The sequence below is a fragment of the Taeniopygia guttata genome, chromosome 2 (genome assembly GCF_048771995.1).
Source record: "Taeniopygia guttata chromosome 2, bTaeGut7.mat, whole genome shotgun sequence".
NCBI lineage: Eukaryota > Metazoa > Chordata > Aves > Passeriformes > Estrildidae > Taeniopygia > Taeniopygia guttata.
In genome coordinates this window covers 150,807,831-150,829,576 of record NC_133026.1, presented here as the reverse complement: position 1 = coordinate 150,829,576, position 21,746 = coordinate 150,807,831, and the positions used below count along the sequence as shown (strand labels likewise).

The 21,746-nt window shown below is 45.7% G+C and overlaps 1 protein-coding gene across 17 annotated transcripts in view; it reads right to left on the bottom strand.

The window, feature by feature from the left end:
• The window catches only part of ARHGAP39 (Rho GTPase activating protein 39), a 113,707-nt gene that overhangs the window by 48,358 nt on the left and 43,603 nt on the right, over positions 1-21,746 (bottom strand). For all 17 annotated transcript variants that reach the window (XR_012054305.1, XR_012054310.1, XR_012054313.1 and 14 more), the window contains exon 2: positions 1,200-1,631. Coding sequence is in view for 3 of the 17 variants with exons in the window: in XM_041714111.2 (XP_041570045.2) it covers positions 1,200-1,631 (432 nt within the window). In the remaining 14 variants the exon portion in view is untranslated. The remainder of the gene's footprint in view (positions 1-1,199; positions 1,632-21,746) is intronic.

The following is a 21,746-nucleotide window of genomic DNA, read 5'->3' as shown; positions in this document are numbered from 1 at the left end:
ACGTGGCCAAAAGCGTCAATTAAGAGAAGGAGAATACATTAATTAACGACCCGCCGCAGGTCTCCCAGAAAAGCTGTGGCTGCTCCATCCCTGGAATTGTCCCAGCTCAGGTTGGGACAATTTTGCCCCTTGGTTATCCCAAGGATGACATTCCATTGGGATAAACAGGGATTTTCCATGTTTGTGCAACGGCTGCAGATGCTGGAGGGGTTTTGGGGCTATTTTTGGAATTTTTGGGATGTGGGGATGCGTTCCTATGAGGGAATTCCAGCTTGGATTACACTGGTGGCTGGGATGGGAACATGAGATCAGCAAATCCATGGAATTATCTCCATGTTCAACCCATGACTGTGTCTCCTCTGCTGCTGCTGAGCTTTATGGAGGTTTGGGAATTCCAACTCAATTGGGATTGACCTGGTTGGGAATTTTGGTCCCTTCCTTGTCTGTTCTCCCAAATCTGGAAAAAACTCTGTGGAATTCCTTGGAAAACTCCATCCCTCCGGGCAGCAGCTCTGTGTGAACACCTGGATGTGAGGCAGGGAAAGGAGATGAGAAATTAAAATTTTCCTTTTTATTCCAATCATTGGAGTTTGTTTTGTTTGGGTGCTGCCGATCCCAAAAGTGATTCCTTCAATTTGGAATTTAAGGAATGGTGGGAAGTGTCCCATGGAAAGAGATGGAAAAAATTGGATTTTAAGGTTTTTTTATGATCCAAACCATTCCACGATTCCCTGATTTTGCAGATTTTAATCCATAAAAGACGAAACGACAACGAATATTCTCCTTGGGAATGGAGCACCTTCTCCTTCCCGAGGGAAATAATTCCTGCCAGGAGCTCCCCAGACCTGTGGGACGTGGCTGTGAATCATCCCAACTCCTCAGGAAGATCCAAAGAAATAATTCAAAACCACGTTGGGCTCTAAACCCGAATTTCCAACCCTAAAAACGGATTTCGGAGGACGAGAAATTATTCCTTTAGGGAAAATTCCCGCAGGGAACATCTAAAATATCCCAACGGTGGAAAAACACCTTTTCCTGATGTTTTCTCCTATATCTCCTTGATTTGTGGAGGATCCACCAAGAGTTGAGGAGGAGGAACCATCCACACAAAAAAATCTTCACCCAACACCTGCAGGATCGCTCTTGGACACCGCCGGCACGGCAAATTCCCGATTTTCTCCCGCCCATCCCACCTTTACCTTTCCGTTTCCTCCTTCACCACGGAATAGTGGCCGGGCTGGCGGCTCGACCGCTGCTCCTGGACCTTCTCGTTGGCCTCCAGCTCCTGCTCCAAGGACGAGCTGGTGCTCCCCTCCCTGCTGACATTGCTGCTCCTGCCGGGGCTGTTTTCCGTGGAAGCCCGCGGCGACTCCGTGTTCTGCTTCAGCGTCTGCAGCTTGGCCAGCGGGATGATGTCGCAGTTCTGGGGACGGTGCCACACCGTCCTCTGCGTGGTGGCATTGTAGTAGTAGAAGCGGGAGGTGTTGGGGTCGAAGAGTTCCCACCACTGGTTCTCATTGGTGCGTTTGATCCGCACGCCGGCGGGGGGGTCCCAGACGCACTCCCCCGTGATGAGGTTGGCGTACATGCGCTCCCGGGTCCGAGGCTCGATGATTTCCACCCATTCCAGCCTGGAAAAGGACAAGGAGAGAAGGGAAAATGTCAGCCTTGAGACATCTCAGAAGGTCGCCCAATGTGACCGTTCCGGGATTTGACGCGAGCGCGGGATGAAGAGCGACTTCTCAACTCTTCCTTCCAACCCCATCGAGTCTCCTGTGTCCAAAGTTCAATGATTCCCACCCGTTCCAGCCTGGAAAAGGACAAGGAGAGAAGGGAAAATGTCAGCCTTGAGACATCTCGGAAGGTCGCCCAACGTGACCATTCCAGGATTTGACGCGAGGGCGGGATGAAGAGCGACTTCTCAACTCTTCCTCCCACCCCCATCGAGTCTCCCGTGTCCAAAGTTCGATGATTCCCACCCATTCCAGCCTGGAAAAGGACAAGGAGAGAGGGGAAACTCAACCAAGATCCCTTCCAACCCCAACCACCCGATGGTTCCATGATTTGACACGAGCGCGGGACGAAGAGCGACCTCACAAAGAGCGACCTTCCACCCCCATCGAGCCCCGCGGAATTATTTACACAAAACAGACAATTTTCCAAAGGTTTTCCAGCCAATCCCTGATTTTCAGCTCAATGATTCCCACCCATTCCAGCCTGGAAAAGGACAAGGAAAGAGGGAAAGCATCAACCAATCCCAACAATCCGATGGTTCCATGATTTGACGCGAGCGCGATATGAAGAGCAACATCACAACTCTTCCTCCCACCCCCATCGAGTCTCCCGTGTCCAAAACTCGATGATTCCCACCCATTCCAGCCTGGAAAAGGACAAGGAGAGAAGGGAAAATGTCAGCCTTGAGACATCTCGGAAGGTCGACCAACGTGACCGTTCCAGGATTTGACGCGAGTGAGGGATGAAGAGCGACTTCTCAACTCTTCCTCCCACCCCCATCGAGTCTCCCGTGTCCAAAACTCGATGATTCCCACCCATTCCAGCCTGGAAAAGGACAAGGAGAGAAGGGAAAATGTCAGCCTTGAGACATCTCGGAAGGTCGCCCAACGTGACCATTCCGGGATTTGACGCGAGCGCGGGATGAAGAGCGACTTTTTAACTCTTCCTCCCACCCCCATCGAGTCTCCCGTGTCCAAAACTCAATGATTCCCACCCATTCCAGCCTGGAAAAGGACAAGGAAAGAGGGAAAGCATCAACCAATCCCAACAATCCAATGGTTCCGTGATTTGACGCGAGGGCGGGATGGAGAGAAGCAACATCGCAACTTTTCCTTCCACCCCCATCGAGTCTCCCGTGTCCAAAGTTCGATGATTCCCACCCATTCCAGCCTGGAAAAGGACAAGGAGAGAGGGGAAACTCAACCAAGATCCCTTCCAAGCCCAACTACCCGATGGTTCCATGATCAACATCCGCAGCGAGTGCGGGACGAAGAGCGACCTCACAAAGAGCGACCTTCCACCCCCATCGAGTCCCGCGGAATTATTTACACAAAACAGAGAATTTTCCAAAGGTTTTCCAACCAATCCCTGATTTTCAGCTCAATGATTCCCACCCATTCCAGCCTGGAAAAGGACAAGGAGAGAAGGGAAAGCATCAACCAATCCCAACAATCCGATGGTTCCATGATTTGACGCGAGCGCGGGATGAAGAGCAACTTCTCAACTCTTCCTCCCACCCCCATCGAGTCTCCCATATCCAAAGTTCAATGATTCCCACCCATTCCAGCCTGGAAAAGGACAAGGAAAGAGGGAAAACATCAACCAATCCCAACCATCCGATGGTTCTGTGATTCGACGCGAGCGCGGGATGGAGAAGAGCAACATCTCAACTCTTCCTTCCAACCCCATCGAGTCTCCTGTGTCCAAAACTTGATGATTCCCACCCATTCCAGCCTGGAAAAGGACAAGGAGAGAAGGGAAAATGTCAGCCTTGAGACATCTCAGAAGGTCGCCCAACGTGATCGTTCCGTGATTTGACGCGAGCGCGGGATGGAGAAGAGCGACTTCTCAACTCTTCCTTCCACCCCCATCGAGTCTCCTGTGCCCAAAGTTCAATGATTCCCACCAATTCCAGCCTGGAAAAGGACAAGGAAATAGGGAAAGCATCAACCAATCCCAACAATCCGATGGTTCTGTGATTTGACGCAAACGCGGGATGAAGAGCAACTTCTCAACTCTTCCTTCCAACCCCATTGAGTCTCCCATGTCCAAAACTCGATGATTCCCACCCATTCCAGCCTGGAAAAGGACAAGGAGAGAGGGAAAGCATCAACCAATCCCAACAATCCGATGGTTCCATGATTTGACGTGAGCGCGGGATGGAGAAGAGCAACATCTCAACTCTTCCTCCCACCCCTATAAAGTCTCCTGTGTCCAAAACTCAATGATTTCCACCCATTCCAGCCTGGAAAAGGACAAGGAGAGAGGAGAAACTCAACCAAGATCCTTCCAACCCCAACCACCCGATGGTTCCGTGATTTGACACGAGCGCAGGACGAAGAGCGACCTCACAAAGAGCGACCTTCCACCCCCATCGAGTCCCGCGGAATTATTTACACAAAACAGAGAATTTTCCAAAGGTTTTCCAGCCAATCCCTGATTTTCAGCTCAATGATTCCCACCCATTCCAGCCTGGAAAAGGACAAGGAGAGAAGGGAAAGCATCAACCAATCCCAACAGTCCGATGGTTCCGTGATTCAACGCGAGCGCGGGATGGAGAAGAGCAACATCACAACTCTTCCTTCCAACCCCATCGAGTCTCCCATGTCCAAAGTTCAATGATTCCCACCCATTCCAGCCTGGAAAAGGACAAGGAAAGGGGGAAAGCATCAACCAATCCCAACAATCCGACAGTTCCGTGATTCGACGCGAGCACGGGATGAAGAGCGACTTCTCAACTCTTCCTTCCACCCCCATCGAGTCTCCCATGTCCAAAACTCGATGATTCCCACCCATTCCAGCCTGGAAAAGGACAAGGAAAGAGGGAAAGCATCAACCAATCCCAACCACCCGATGGTTCCGTGATTTGACACGAGGGCGGGACGAAGAGCGACCTCACAACGAGTGACCTTCCACCCCCATCGAGTCCCGCGGAATTATTTACACAAAACAGACAATTTTCCAAAGGTTTTCCAACCAATCCCTGATTTTCAGCTCAATTATTTCCACCCATTCCAGCCTGGAAAAGGACAAAGAGAGAAGGGGAAGCATCAACCAATCCCAACCATCTGATGGTTCCATGATTAGACGCGAGCGCGGGATGGAGAAGAGCAACATCACAACTCTTCTTCCCACCCCATCGAGTGTCCCGTGTCCAAAGTTCAATGATTCCCACCCATTCCAGCCTGGAAAAGGACAAGGAAAGGGGGAAAGCATCAACCAATCCCAACCATCCGATGGTTCCATGATTTGACACGAGGGCGGGACGAAGAGCGACCTCACAAAGAGCGACCTTCCACCCCCATCGAGTCCCGCGGAATTATTTACACAAAACAGAGAATTTTCCAAAGGTTTTCCAACCAATCCCTGATTTTCAGCTCAATGATTCCCACCCATTCCAGCCTGGAAAAGGACAAGGAAAGAGGGAAAGCATCAACCAATCCCAACCATCCAATGGTTCCATGATTTGACACGAGCGCGGGATGGAGAAGAGCGACTTCTCAACTCTTCCTTCCACCCCCATCGAGTCTCCTGTGTCCAAAACTCGATGATTCCCACCCATTCCAGCCTGGAAAAGGACAAGGAGAGAGGGAAAGCATCAACCTATCCCAACCACCCGATGGTTCCATGATTTGACACGAGCGCGGGACGAAGAGCGACCTCGCAAAGAGCGACCTTCCACCCCCATCGAGTCCCACGGAATTATTTACACAAAACAGAGAATTTTCCAAAGGTTTTCCAGCCAATCCCTGATTTTCAGCTCAATGATTCCCACCCATTCCAGCCTGGAAAAGGACAAGGAGAGAGGGGAAGCATCAACCAATCCCAACCACCCGATGGTTCCATGATTTGACGCAAGCGCGGGATGGAGAAGAGCGACTCCTCAACTCTTCCTTCCACCCCCATCAAGTATCCCATGTCCAAAACTCGATGATTCCCACCCATTCCAGCCTGGAAAAAGACAAGGAAAGAGGGAAAACATCAACCAATCCCAACCATCCGATGGTTCCGTGATTTGACGCGAGCGCGGGACGAAGAGCGACCTCGCAAAGAGCGACCTTCCACCCCCATCGAGTCCCGTGGAATTATTTACACAAAACAGAGAATTTTCCAAAGGTTTTCCAGCCAATCCCTGATTTTCAGCTCAATGATTTCCACCCATTCCAGCCTGGAAAAGGACAAGGAGAGAAGGGAAAACGTCAGCCAATCCCAACCACCCGATGGTTCCGTGATCAACGCCTGCAGCGAGCGTGGGACGACCTCACAAAGAGAGACCTTCCACCCCCATCGAGTCCCGCGGAATTATTTACACAAAACAGACAATTTTCCAAAGGTTTTCCCACAAAAATTCCAAAATTGGGGATTTGACCTCCCCAGGTCCAGCTGGAGAAACCTTAAAAGTCCTAAGACCCAACCGGGGGTCAAAAACCTCTACAGAGCCCCAAGAGACACCGTCCATAAAAAAAAAATATTTTCAATCTTACAAAATAATCCAAAAACAATCCAAACCTGACCCCTGATTGGATCGACCTCTTCCTTCCAAAAAAAATTATTTTCCCGTGTCAAACCATGACACTTACAAACTCTAAATATTTAATATAAGGAATAATTAAGTATAGCACAAGTATAAAAATAAAATTTTAAAATTCTAAATTATAAGGCCAAAAAAGACAAAATAATAAAAAAAAATTAAGTTCCACCCATTTTTCAGATCGCCACAACCAATCCAAGTTGGATTCTCCAACTTCTGGAGAATCCAGAGGGTACCTGAGACGTTCTGGGATCCGCGTTTTTATTAAAATTCTTCTTTTGTGTGGGTTTTTATTTTAAAAAATAAAGGAATTTAATGAAGTTATTTGGGATTTATCCTTGTCTGCTTTTCCAAGGGTTTTGAGGAATGTCTAGAAATAGATGAGGAGGAATAAAAAGCTGAGAGAGGTTTAAACCTGACACATCCAGGGAGTCAAACGAAACCTCTTCAGAAACGCCCAATTTTCAAGGAAAAATAAAAAATTCCAGGTGTCATTCCTGGTGTCATCCCTCAGCTGGTCCAGCTCATTTTCCAACGGGATTTAAAAACCTCTGGAAGGGAAAAAAAACAGTGGGATTTTCACGGTGTGGGATCCCAGCTTGGATCAAACCCCACTAAAGGAGGAAAACGTGTCCAGCTCCTCTTGGAAATTAGAGGAAAATCCGTAATAATTAAGGTTTTTCCTGCGGAACGGACTAAAAGTTGGAGGAGAGTCGATCCAGAACTCGGATCCGATCCGGCACGGAAGCGAAACTGGAAGCCACTTTTGGATTTGGAGAATTGGGATTGGTCAAAGAACCGGCCAAGGTGGCCCATTCCAAGGAAAATTTGGAATTCCCGGGATATTGAGGGGTTGGGGTGTGGTCAGGGAAGGGAATGGGATGAGCTCGGAGATCCGTTCCGACCTAAAGAATTCCGTGGTTTTGTGAGGAGCAATTCGAATTCCCGACTCTCGGCAAAGTTTTGGAGACCTTGGAAGCGGCTCCACAAATTTCCCACTCCCAGGTGATCCCTTTGGAATCACAAACCAAAATATCCAAGATTTCCAAGAACTCAACGTGTCCAAAAACCCAAATCCCCCCATCAGTGCAAAATTCCCAGGAGAAGACAATTCCCATCTCACTTCCCTGCTTAAAATTAATTAAAACCTCCTGCAAAACTTCATATAAATTTAAATTAATCATGGAATTATTAAATGGTTTGAGGTGAAAGGAGCTTTTAAAGTTCATCTGTCAAGGTGATTAAAAAAGGAAGGGGGAATCATTAATTAAGGGAACATTGTTTTTAATTATCCCCTTGGGGCAGCCACAGGGAATTTCTCTGGGAATTACATCCCAGAGTCTCACGGGGAGGAATTCCTTCCCGATGGGAGAAGCTTGGGAATGATGATTCCCAATTGAGCACCGTTGAACCGTCGCGTTTCACGGAACGGTTTGGGTGGGAAAGGACCTTAAAGCTGATCTGGGTGTGGGTGGTGACACCTTCGCCCATCCCAGGCTGCTCCAACCGGGATTTGGACACTTCCAGGGATGGGGCAACCACAGTTTCTCTGGGAATTCCATTCCAGGCCCTCGCCAACCGTCACCGTAACCAAATTCCTTCCCAATCTCCCCATTTTTAATTTCAATTTCCCAGCCTTGACGTGAGGAGGTCTTTTCCCTTTCCACCACCATTCCAAGGACTTGGAGGATCCTTTTTCCTTCTCCATGGAAGGGGTTTGAAGGTACCTCAAGATCTTTCATTCCACCCTGCCCCGTCCCAACCGATCGGAAAACCGTCGGATATTTAATTGTCCCAAGAAAATTTAAAACAAAAAGGAGTGGTAGAACCCTGAGGATCATTTATTGATTCCCAGATCTGATGGATCCAGGAATTCCAAGATTAAATATCGATGGATCTGGGAATTCCCAGATTAAATATCGATTCCCAGATCCATCAGATCTGGGAATTCCCAGATTAAATATCGATTCCCAGATCTGATGGATCCGGGAATTCCCGGATTAAATATCGATTCCCAGATCTGATGGATCCATGAATTCCCGGATTAAATATCGATGGATCCGGGAATTCCCAGATTAAATATCGATTCCCAGATCTGATGGATCCATGAATTGCCAGATTAAATATCGATTCCCAGATTTTATGGATCCAGGAATTCCCAGATTAAATATCGATTCCCAGATCTGATGGATCCGGGAATTCCCAGATTAAATATCGATGGATCTGGGAATTCCCAGATTAAATATCGATTCCCAGATCTGATGGATCCGAGAATTCCCAGATTAAATATCAATTCCCAGATCTGATGGATCCGGGAATTCCTGGATTAAATATCGATTCCCAGATCTGATGGATCCGGGAATTCCCAGATTAAATATCGATTCCCAGATCCATCAGATCCCAGATTAAATATCAAATCCCACCCTCGGAGGAACAGAATTCCCAAAAAAAAAAAAAGCCTTAAAAACAACCAAAAATTATTTCAGAAGCGCAAAAATTTCTCTTGTTTTCCCTAAAAATCTTAAAATCTTCCCGTTATTCCTGAAAATCACCGTGGAGAAGAGGAGCAGGGAATGACTCCACACTTTTTTTTTTTTTTTTCCCCATTTTTAATTGGTTGCTCCGGAGTTTAAAAGACAACTTTCCTAATTAAATCCGTGGAATTTGGCCAAATCCCATAAATAGGTTCAAAGGAGAATTAGACGAGTTCAAGGAGGATAAAACAGGATATTCCGAGGTCAGGAAATCCCTTTTTCAGAGGAATTTTTTCCCCTTTTTTAGGAGGAATTTTCGCCGGGGAGATTGGAACGCAGCCACGGAAAAAAACATTCCGACTCCTCCCATCTCCCAAAATCCGTGTTTTTGGCATCCTCCCATCCCTTCTGGCCTGGAGGACACGGGGATAAGATTCCCAAAAAAAAACAACCCGGAGGCTTCAAAAAGCAGCTTCAGAAAAGGGAAAAAATGGATATTTGGATTTTTTTTCCGTCTTATCGGAACGCACGTGGACGATTTTTCCGATGCTCCCGATCCGAAATTCACAGCTTTAAATTCCAACAAGGAAAAATAAAAAAAAGGAATTTAGGGAGTGGTGGAGAGCTGATAAGGCAAAGGATGAAGCGGCGAAATCTCCGGGATGACCTCGAGCCTCTCAAAGGATCTCTGGAATTTTATCCGGAGCTTTTTGTGATCCGATATCTTTCCCGACGCAAATTAATCAATTTTTTAGCCCCTTCGCCTAATTAAACCTCGGAGAGGTTAAAGGATTGGGGATATCAGCCCTGGAAAAATTTGGATTTAAAGGGAAGAGGATGGAAGAACGGGAATTCTTTTTGCCGACGGGTGGGAGAGGAAACGGGACGAGGATTGAGATGGAACATCCAACATCTTCTCCAAAGTTCTGGACCAGCATTCCCAAAAAAACCCCAAAACTCGGAGTTTTTTAATTGATAAGAAGCTTCTGAAGATGCCCCAGAAGATCCATTATCCCAGGAGAACTTTGTGATCCATTATCCATGTTTTTTTTTAATTAACCTTTAGGTCCTCACTGGATTTTTTTTTTTTTTGGATTTTCCATCCAAAGCAAATCCAAACCACTGGATCCAAATTCCACCTTTCCAACCAAGAGGACGCCTTCCCTTGACCTGCCCTCTTGGAAAAACCGCATTCCCAAGTTTTGTGGGATAATTTTGGGATGGGAAGAGCCGATTTTCCGACCTCTGAGGTGGGACCAGGGTGGGAGTTGGGTGAAGGTGGAGCAGATGATTCCCACCTGGAGAACGGATCATTTTGGATGGTGGAATTCCATGAAATTCCAATCCTCAAAACAGATAAAATTCGCTCCCAAATCCCAGAAAATCGGAGTGAAGATTATCCGAGTGGGACTTGCCAAGACCGACTTCCTAAAAATCCATAATAAATTAATAAATTAATCTCATTTTGCTTTTCCAATTGGAATCTTCCGAGGAAAAGATGATTAATGGGAATAAGCTCATTGGAAAATCCCGGGAACAAGCAACAACCTGTACCAATCCGAGAAAAACATGGAATGATCAGGATTGAGGGAAGGAATTTATCCTCACCCCAAAAATTCCTGCAGAAAAAGGAATTCTGCTGATCTCCATTCCATGTAAAAAAAAAACCATCAGGGGCCAAAAAACCAATACCACAAAAACTCCTGGCCAGAAAATTCCATAAAAATTCTGGAAAGTGTGTTATTTTTCCTTATTTTCATGGAATTTTTTTTTCTTTTTTTTTTCTTTTTTTATTTTTTTTTTTAGAATTCCCAATTTTTGCCCATTGCCAGAGGGAAAGATGGGATTGGGATGGAATTCCTGGCTGGGAGGGTGGGGAGGGACTGGAATGGAATTCCCAGAGAATCTGTGGCTGCCCCAACCCTGGAATTGTGAAATTGTGGGATTTTCCATTCTCAAACCATTCCATGATTGATATTCCTGATTTTCCCCTAAGGATGGGTTTTTTTAAGGGAAAAAAAGGCCAAATTTGGTTTTTTGGGGCAGTGGCAGCTGCGGGGAGGCAGAGAGGGAAAGGAGCAGGGAAAAATTCCGGTGGCAGCTGCTGAATCCCGACCCTCCTCACCACATGTCCCAAACAGCCTTTCCTTTATTTTTTTAACTCCTTAGGGAAAACCTCATTTCCATAAAAAAAAAATTCAATTTGTCACAATCCTGAGGGAAAAATATTCAATTTAAAGCTTTAAACCTAAAAATGTTGAGCTGGGTGGAGGAAAAGCACAGGCGTGGATAAAGATTGGAAAAGCGGGATCCCCAAAGTCACAGAGGTTGGAAAACAGCAGGAAAAGGACAAAAATTCCGACAAAACAGTAAAAAATGCATTTTTTAGGGGGGGAATTAAGAGGTATCAGAGCATGGGAAGCCGATATTTTATGGATTTAACGTGGGGAAAATAAAATCTAAATACACATTCTTAAATTAAATTCCTGAATGGATTAACTTTAAATCCCAATTCCAATTCTGCCTTTCCCGAGATTTGCCACAGGGAGGAAAATAAAGGAATATTTAATAACAGCAAAAAAAAAAAAAAAATTATATTTATAATAATCCACAACAAACCTAAGGGAAAAGCAGCACCGAGGAAAAAAAACTTGGAAAAAATTTTGTTTTCCTTGCTAAACCCAACCCTGAGAGAGGAAAAGGAGGCCGGGAGCACATCCCGTGTTTTCTGAACTCCGAAATATTCGTGGAATGAGGTCGGAAAAAGAGCAGGAGAAAAAAATATTCCTCCTCCTCCACAGCAAACATCGGCACAGCTCATCCGGGGGGGTGGAATTCCTGGGAAATCCCGAGCTGGAGCTTTGGAATGTTTTTCCTTGTCCTCGGGAAGCGGCAACTGATTCCGAGGCCACCTGTCACCGTTTGGGTCCCCCCACCGCGGTTGGGATCGGGATGATCCAAGAGGAGGAGGAGGATTTGGGATGAAAACAAGGAATTTTTGTTTCCACAGGATGTCAATTCTTGTTTAAATCCCTGCGGAATTCGATTCCTGAGGGAAAAAAAAATCCCTGGGGATGATCCCGAGGTCACCTCTTAAATATCCGATGATTTCCCGGCTCCTTTTCCGAGAGAGGGAGGAAAAACATGGAAGCAGCTCTCCCCCTCTTCCCACATGGATATTTTTAGGACTGGGAGATAAGGCTGGAAAACATTCCAAGCTCCAAGACGGGCGCTCCAGACAGCAAATCCCATTTGGGATAAAAAAAATTCCCCCTCCTCGCCGCTGCTGAAAAATCCTAAAATTTTTTGTAGGAGGAAAATTACAGGAAAATTGTCGGAGTTTGTGCTCCCAAATCCAGAAAAAAAAGAGTCGGGATTGTTCCTCTGGGAATTCCAGACATGGCTTAGGTGAGAATTCCACCTGGAATTCTGCGTCCAGCTCTGAGGTCCAAGATCAGGAGGATGTGGAGATGTTGGAGAAGATCCAGAGGAGGACACGGAGATGTCTGGGAGAGTTGGGAATGTCCAGCCTGGAGAAATGAAGGATCCAGAGAAATCTTGGAGACTCTTCCAGTGGCTGAAGGAGCTCCAGGAGAAGCTGGAGAGGGAATTTGGGACAAGGGGTGGAGGGACAGGACATAGGGAATGGTTTAAACTGGCAGGAATTTGGGATTTTGGGAAGGAATTCCTGTTTGGGAGGGTGGTGAGGGAATGGGATGGAATTCCCAGAGAAGTTGTGGCTGTCCCATCCCTGGAATTGTCCAAAGACAGCTTGGAGCAACCTGGAATAGTGGAATCATTCCATCCTACCCATGGAATTCCATGATCTTGAAGGTCCCTTCCCACTCAAACATTCCAGGATTTTGTGCTGCTGCCAATGGATCCATCCTCACATTCCGGTGGATCCCAGTGGATCCAGTTCCCTCTGGATGTTGGGGAAAAATCCCTCTAAAAACCATCCCTGGAGCCCCGAGGATTCCCACAGGGAATTATGATCCAAAGCTTTAAAGGGAATTCAAACACACCAAATCCAGGACTAGAAAATTCCAAACAGGCCTAAATATCCTCGAAACTTCAAAAAAAACCCCACCAAACCTGGAATTCCAGAAATACACGTGGATTTTTTGGGTTTTTTCCCCCAAATCCATGATTAAAACAGACATTTCACTCTGGGAACGAAATCAGGGAATCCAAAAATCAGGAATTCCACCTAAAAATGCTCCTTTATCACCGAAATCACGCGCGGAACCCAAACGCTTCCGTGTTCTGCCGCTCCTGGGAAGGAACTTTTCCGAAGGAATTCCCGAAGAGCGAAAGCTCATCCCAAATCCGCCCCGGGAGAGTGACTTGGCAGGTGCGGGACCATCTGCTGCTTCCAGAGGAATTCCAGAGGCTCCCACCCATCGGAGACTCCTCAAAACTCGGCCTGGATGGGCAGCGAGGATGAGGAAGGCTCATTTCCCACTAAAAATCTTGGAATATTTGGGAGCTTCCGAGAGAAAAAGAAAACTCGGCGTCCCCGTCAGAGAGGAATTTTGGAATTTTTTTGGGAATTTTTCCAAAAAAAGCGCCAAGTCAGGAGAGCCAGAACATCCCCCCCGCTCCCTTTTCCAAGGTTTCAGTCGTTATTCCAGGTGGGAGATGGGAAATTGCAGTTCCCCAAGTTTTTCCCTGTTTTCATAACCGCGTTTCCCAAATATTTTAGGATGGGTTTGGAGGTTCCCTTTTTCCCCCCTCAGGCCCAGGAAAATTGGAATTCTCCCATTCCGCACCCAAATTCCACCATCTCCAAGGATGGACGTCTCTCCACCGTTCCTGCTGGCCAAAATCATGGAAAACGCCCAATGGGAGACCCCTCCATGCTGCTCCATGGAAAATCCTGGAAATCCTGGAAATCATGGAAAATTCCCTTCTCCACCACCCCCTGGATCCATTCCCAGCCTCCTCTCCGGGCTGGAGGAGCTCGTTAAGCGCCGGCGTTAACGAGGTGCCCTCCCGGAATCCGCGGCGGATCCGTCTGGGATTGGCTCTCCCGATTATCCGATGGTTTGGGACGACATTCCGGGAATGATCAGGAGGCACCACCTGGGCTGGAGGTTCAGTTCCACCACCAGAACCATCTCCAAAGTCTGGTCCTGGATGCTCCTCATGGAATCTGGGAGAGATCCCAGCGATCCGACCTTTCCATAATCTGTTTTTTGGGATTTCTGCTGTTAATTTATCCGTATTCTGTTATCCCAGCGTGGCAAAAAGCAGGAAAAATATCCATGGGGAATTTTCCCAGATTGTCCAGCCCATGGAAGATGAACCCACCACGTTCCTGCTCCCACGGCGTGGTCGTCATTCCCGTTTTTCCGAGGGTTTTGAGGGCAGGAATGCCACTTGGAGGATTTAGAGCCATCTCCAGCCTGGAAAAATTCCGGATTTTCTTCACTCCCAGATTTCTCCTCCCTTCTCTGGTGGTGCCGGATCGGGAAAACTGAGGGAAACTCGGGAACAACATCCGGGGAATGTGGGAGGTGGAATAAATCCACGGTGGCCACCACGGGGAGCCATGGAATGGTTTGGGTGGGAAGGGACATTAAGGATTTTGGAATTCCACCTTTTCCATGTGTAGGGACAACTTCCACCATTCCAGGTTGCTCCAATCCCATCCAACCTGGACTTGGACAATTCCAGCTTTTCTGGGAATTCCATCCCAGCTCCTCACCACCCTCCCAGCCAGGAATTCCTTCCCAAATCCCATCTATCCCTTCCCTCTGGAAGTGGGAAGCCATTCCCTGTGTCCTTCCATCCATTGTCCCAAATTCCCTCTCCAGCTCTCCTGGAGCTCCTTCAGGCACTGGAAGAGTCTCCAAGATTTCCCTGGATCCTTCATTTCTCCAGGTTGGACATTCCCAGTTCTCCCAACCTGGTTCCAAACTTTGGATCATCTCCATGGCCTCCTCTGGATCTTCTCCAACATCTCCAACATCTCCTCCTGCTGTTGGATCCTGGAGGTGGAAGAAGAATTCCAGGTGGGATCTCACCCGAGGGGCAGAATTCCCTCCTTTCCTGGGAATTTCTGGGATGTGAGCGCACACGGATGGGGCGTGTCCCGTTCTTCAAAATTCCCAAAATTCCCAAAATTCCTTCTGCTTGGAACCGCTCTCCATCCCTTCATCCCCAAACCTGGATCCAGGAAGGAGAGGAGCAGCTCCTCCAGCAGCGGGAGGATTTTTCCGTGTGTTCCTTGGGAATGCCGAAATCCCTTTTTTTTTTTTTTTTTTTTGCGAAAGAGGAATTCTCCATCCCAACTGTTGATCCCATTTCCAGAAATTTTGTGTCCATCCCATTCCATGGAATCGATGGTGCCCATCAAACATTTAAATATTGAAAATTCCAAAGAGATCCAAACATTCCGGAGGATTCCGATCGGGGGGGAAAAAAAACACGGAAAACCACCATTAAATCCTATTTTTTCCAGGATTTGGAAGCGGGTTGGGAACAATCAGATTTATCAACAGCTCCGTGCTGATTCCAAAATTATATCCGTGCCTCGGAGCTTTTGTTCCTGTTCCTCCTCCTCCCCAAAAATTCCGGGAGATAAAAGAGCCGCGTTCGTTAATTTGGGATTAAACACAAAAGATAATGGGGGGAAAAAAAAATCACAGAGGTTTCCAACCTCCTGGATTTTCCATTCATCCCAAAATATTCCAGGCTCTGCCTGCTGCTGGGAAGAAAAATATTCCTGGAGAAAAATCCGATGGTTCCGATGGTTTTTTTTTCCCAAAAAAAAAGCTTTTTTGGGTTTTTTTTTGGGTAAAATCCGTGTTTTTTCCATAGTGGGATCGGTAACAGTTCGTGCGGAATTGGCGAAAAAATCCCCAAACTCTCTCAAGTCTCGATTCCGTGTTAGAGGTGGAAGGAAAACGCTTCTGGGATTTAAAAATTGGGGTTTGGGTCCTAAATCTGAGGTTTGGGCCCTAAAACATGAAGGTTTGATCCCAAATCTGGGGTTTTTATCCTAAACCTCAGGTTTGGATCCCAAAATGAAGGGTTTGATCCTAAAATCAGAGGTTTTCATCCTAAACCTGAGGTTTGGATCCTAAAATTGAGGTTTGGATCCCAAACTGAAGTTTTGATCCTAAAATCAGAGGTTTTCATCCTAAACCTGAGGTTTTGATCCCAAACTTGAGGTTTTGTTCCTAAAATCAGAGATTTTTATCCTAAACTGAAGGTTTTGATCCCAAACTTGAGGTTTTGTTCCTAAAATCAGAGATCTTCATCCTAAACCTGAGGTTTGGATCCTAAACCCGAAGTTTTGACCCTAAACCTGAGGTTTTGACCCTAAAATTGAAGGTTTTGATCCTAAACTGAGGGTTTTGCTCCTAAAATCAGAGATTTTCATCCTAAACCTGAGGTTTGGATCCTAAACCTGAGGTTTTGACCCTAAAATTGAGGTTTGGATCCCAAACTGAAGGTTTTGATCCTAAACCAGAGATGTGGATACTAAACCTGAAGGTTTTGATCCAAAACTTGAGGTTTTGATCCTAAAATCAGAGGTTTTGATCCTAAACCTGAGGTTTGGATCCTAAAATTGAGGTTTGGGTCCCAAACTGAAGGGTTTGATCCTAAAATCAGAGACTTTCATCCTAAACCTGAGGTTTGGATCCTAAAATTGAGGTTTTGACCCTAAAATTGAGGTTTGGATCCAAAACTGAAGGTTTTGATCCCAAACTTGAGGTTTTGTTCCTAAAATCAGAGATTTTCATCCTAAACCTGATGTTTTGACCCTAAAATTGAGGTTTGGATCCCAAACTGAAGGTTTTGATCCTAAACCAGAGATTTGGATACTAAACCTGAAGGTTTTGATCCCAAACTTGAGGTTTTGATCCTAAAATCAGAGATTTTTATCCTAAACCTGAGGTTTTGACCCTAAAATTGAGGTTTGGATCCCAAACTGAGGGTTTTGCTCCTCAAATCAGAGATTTTGATCCCAAATCCTAAATTTTGATCCCAACCGTGAGGTTTTGAACCTACACTTGAGGTTTGGATCCTAATCCTGTGTTTTGGATCCGAATCCTGAGGTTTTGTCCCCAAACCTGAGGTTTTGCTCCTGAAATCAGAGATTTTCATCCTAAACCTGAGGTTTGGATCCTAAACCTGAGGGTTTGACCCTAAAATTGAGGTTTGGATCCCAAACTGAAGGTTTTGATCCTAAACCAGAGATTTGGATACTAAACCTGAAGGTTTCGATCCTAAAATCAGAGATTTTGATCCTAAACCTGAGGTTTTGATCCTAAAATTGAGGTTTGGATCCCAAACTGAAGGGTTTGATCCTAAAATCAGAGGTTTTCATCCTAAACCTGAGGTTTTGACCCTAAAATCGAAGTTTGGGTCCCAAACTGAAGGTTTTGATCCTAAACCAGAGATTTGGATACTAATCCTGAAGGTTTTGATCCCAAACTTGAGGTTTTGTTTCTAAAATCAGAGATTTTCATCCTAAACCTGTGGTTTTGATCCTAAAATTGAGGTTTGGATCCTAAACCTGAGGTTTTGATCCTAAACCTGAGGTTTTGATCCTAAAATTGAGGTTTGGATCCCAAACTGAAGGTTTTGATCCTAAACCTGAGGTTTTGATCCCAAACTTGAAGTTTTGATCCTAAAATCAGAGATTTTCATCCTAAACCAGAGATTTGGATCCTAAACCTGAGGTTTTGATCCTAAACTTGTGGTTTGGATCCCAAACTGAGGGTTTTGCTCCTAAAATCAGAGATTTTGATCCCAAATCTTAAATTTTGATCTCAAACCTGAGGTTTTGAACCTACACTTGAGGTTTGGATCCTAATCCTGAGTTTTGGACCCGAATCCGGAGGTTTTGACCCCAAACCTGAGGTTTTGCTCCTGAAATTGGAGATTTTGATCCTACACCTGAGGTTTGGATCCTAAACCTGAGGTTTGGATCCTAAAATTGAGATTTGGGTCCCAAACTGAAGGGTTTGATCCTAAAACCAGAGATTTTCATCCTAAACCTGAGGTTTGGATCCTAAACCTGAGGTTTTGATCCTAAAATTGAGGTTGGGATCCCAAACTGAAGGTTTTGATACTAAAATCAGAGATTTTGATCCCAAACCCTAAATTTTGATCCCAAACCTGAGGTTTTGCTCCTGAAATTGGAGATTTTGATCCTACACCTGAGGTTTGGATGCTAAACCTGAGGTTTGGATCCTAAAATTGAGGTTTGGGTCCCAAAGTGAAGGTTTTGATCCCAAACTGAAGGGTTTGACCCTAAAATCAGAGGTTTTCATCCTAAACCTGAGGTTTGGATCCTAAACTTAAGTTTCGATCCTAAAATCAGAGATTTTCATCCTAAACCTGAGGTTTGGATCCTAAAATTGAGGTTTTGATCCTAAACCTGAGGTTTTGATCCCAAACTTGAAGTTTTGATCCTAAAATTGAGGTTTGGATCCCAAACTGAAGGTTTTGATCCTAAACCAGAGATTTGGATACTAAACCTGAAGGTTTTGACCCCAAACTTGAGGTTTTGTTCCTAAAATCAGAGATTTTCATCCTAAACCTGAGGTTTTGATCCCAAACTTGAGGGTTTGTTCCTAAAATCACAGGTTTTCATCCTAAACCTGAGGTTTGGATCCCAAACTTGAGGTTTTGATCCTAAAATCAGAGATTTTGATCCTAAACCTGAGGTTTGGATCCTAAACCTGAGGTTTTGACCCTAAAATTGAGGTTTGGATCCCAAACTGAAGGTTTTGATCCCAAAACCTGAGGTTTTGACCCTAAAATTGAGGTTTGGATCCCAAACTGAGGGTTTTGCTCCTAAAATCAGAGATTTTGATCCCAAATCTTAAATTTTGATCCCAAACCTGAGGTTTTGAACCTACACTTGAGGTTTGGATCCTAATCCTGAGTTTTGGATCTGAATCCTGAGGTTTTGACCCCAAACCTGAGGTTTTGCTCCTGAAATTGGAGATTTTGATCCTACACCTGAGGTTTGGATGCTAAACCTGAGGTTTTGACCCCAAAATTGAGGTTTGGATCCCAAACTGAAGGTTTTGATCCTAAACCAGAGATTTGGATACTAAACCTGAAGGTTTTGATCCTAAAATCAGAGGTTTTCATCCTAAACCTGAGGTTTGGATCCTAAACCTGAGGTTTTGATCCTAAAATTGAGGTTTGGGTCCCAAACTGAAGGTTTTGATCCTAAACTTGAGGTTTTGACCCTAAAATCAGAGATTTTCATCCTAAATCTGAGCTTTGGATCCTAAACCTGAGGTTTTGACCCTAAAATTGAGGTTTGAATCCCAAACTGAGGGTTTTGCTCCTAAAATCAGAGATTTTGATCCCAAATCTTAAATTTCGATCCCAAACACCTACACTTGAGGTTTGGATCCTAATCCTGAGTTTCGGATCCTAATCCTGGGGTTTTGACCCCAAACCTGAGGTTTTGCTCCTGAAATTGGAGATTTTGATCCTACACCTGAGGTTTGGATGCTAAACCTGAGGTTTTGATCCTAAAATCAGAGATTTTCATCCTAAACCTGAGGTTTGGATCCTAAACCTGAGGTTTTGATCCTAAAATCAGAGGTTTTGATCCTAAATCTTAAATTTGCACCCCAAACCTGAAGTTCTCCTCCTGAAATTTGAGATTTTAATCCTAAAATCTGAGGTTTTGATCCTAAATCTTAAATTTGCACCCCAAACCTGAGGTTCTCCTCCTGAAATTTGAGATTTTGATCCCAAAATCTGAGGTTTTGATCCACTAAAAAGCCCCGAACTGACGTCATCATCATCCTCGGTGGGCCCTGATAAGAAGGGCCCCATTGTTATCATCTCGTAATTGATAACGACTTTTAATTACCCAAATCCGCTTAAAAACTCATTTTCCCCCAACGAAACAGATCGACGGCTCCGATTACGCTCAAATTCCCGTTTTTTCACCCAGTTTTCCGGGCTACCCCACAACTTCCCGACATTCCCGGCTCCCAAAAAAATCCCAAATCCTAACAGCAACTGCTGTGCTATGTGGGTGAGCCTGGAATTCCCACCTGGAATTCCCACCTGGAATTCCCACCTGGAATTCCCACCTGGAAGCTGAACCCAAAATGACATTTAAAGTTCCTAAAGAGATCTTGCATCGTGCCAAGTCCATTTTTTTTTTTTTTGGATACAAGGCCGGGAATAAAGGAATAAAGCAAGGAAAAATCCCGGAGAAATAAGGAAATAGGAAAAAAGAGGGAATGTGGAATGAAGAAATGAGGAATCGCACGGCGGGAAAAGGGAACCGGGCTGGCAGCTCCATTTCCTCGGGATTTTCCCAGCAAAAATCCTGAATTTTGACACTCTGAGTCCCAGATTTCCCCCTCAGAGGGGCAAAGAATTCCTAGGAAGTGCAAATCCCTTCCTTGTTTCCCCCAATTCCATGGATACTTCCCTGATTATTTTTTTTCCGCCGGCACCATCATTTTTTTTGGGATATTTGTGAAATTTGCAGCCAGGAGGTGAAATTCAGGGAATGGTTTGGAAGATGATCCGATCCCACCCTTTTCCATGGGTGAGGACACTTCCCATTATCCCAGATTGCTCCAAGCCCTGCCCAACCTGACCTTGGATATTTCCGGGAATGAGGCAGCCACGGAATTCCCTGGGAATTCCATCCCACCCTCCCAAGGAAGAATTCCTTCCCAATATCCCAAATTCCCTCCGCCAGTTTAAACCATTCCCTGTTTCCACCCCTTTTCCAAAACCTTTTCTCCTGGAAAACCCTTTGAGGAGATCCCCTCTCCCAGAAAACAATTCCCAAAACATTTGGATCACGGGAATTCTCATCCCTGATAAACTTCCAGCTCTCCCAGTGCCGTTTAATCCCTAATTTTCCAAACCTCGTTAGGCAACCACATGCAAATCACTTCCCTTTTCGCCCGGCTTTCCGTGGCTCTCAGCATTCCAGGAAAAATCTGGGAATTCGCCGAAGCCCAGGCATGGAATAAATCCTCCCAAATTAATTCCCAGTGCCCAGGGAGCGACATTCCGGGCACCTGCGCAACTCCGGGGCGTGTTCGGAATTAATTAGCATAAATCCTGGATGTTTAATTAGTTGAGTCAGGCGGGGAAAATACTTGGAAAGCAGAAGGGGGGGGGTGATCCCGATCCCATTTTATCCAATCCCGTTTCTCCTGCGGATGAAAAGGGGATGGAAAATGTTTTAGAGCGGGAAAAAAGGGGAATTCTGCCCCTCTGCTGGAATTCCCGCCTGGAATTCTGCTTCCAGCTCCGGGATCCAACAGCAGGAGATGTTGGAGAAGGTCCAGAGGAGGCCATGGAGATCCTCCAAGGTTTGGAGAGAGATGGGAGAACTGGGAATGTCCAGCCTGGAGAAATGAAGGATCCAAGGAAACCTTGGAGACTCTTCCAGTGCCTTAAGGGGATCCAGGAGAGCTGGAGAGGGAATTTGGGATGAGAGATGGAGGGACAGGAGACTGGGAATGGCTTCCCACTGCCAGAGGTGGGATTTTGGGAAGGAATTCCTGGCTGGGAGGGTGGGGAGGGGCTGGGATGGAATTCCCAAAAAAGCTGTGGCTGCCCCATCCTTGGAAGTGTCCAAGGTCAGCCTGGAAGAAGCTGGGATAGGGATTTTCCCTTCCATCCCAAACCACGGGTTTGAGCATTTGATGAAGTTTTTCCGTGAAATTTCCGTGAAATTTCTACAATTTTATGAAGTTTTTGCTCCAATACCGGAGCATAAAAAAAAAAAAAAAAAAAAGGAATTTTTTAAGCCTGGAATTGTTGATCCTGTTGAAACTCCCACCTGGATCTGGGATGAGAGATGGAGGGACAGGACACTGGGAATGGCTTTAGGCTGCTCATTCCCACTTTTCCCAGCCTGTTTTCCTCTCTTTTATTAATATTTTCCAACCATCCAACTCGTTTTTTCCCCCCCACAGGTTTCCAGAACAATCCGCTGGATCTTTTGTGTTTGCCCTTTTTATTGGCATAAAAATCACCTTTTA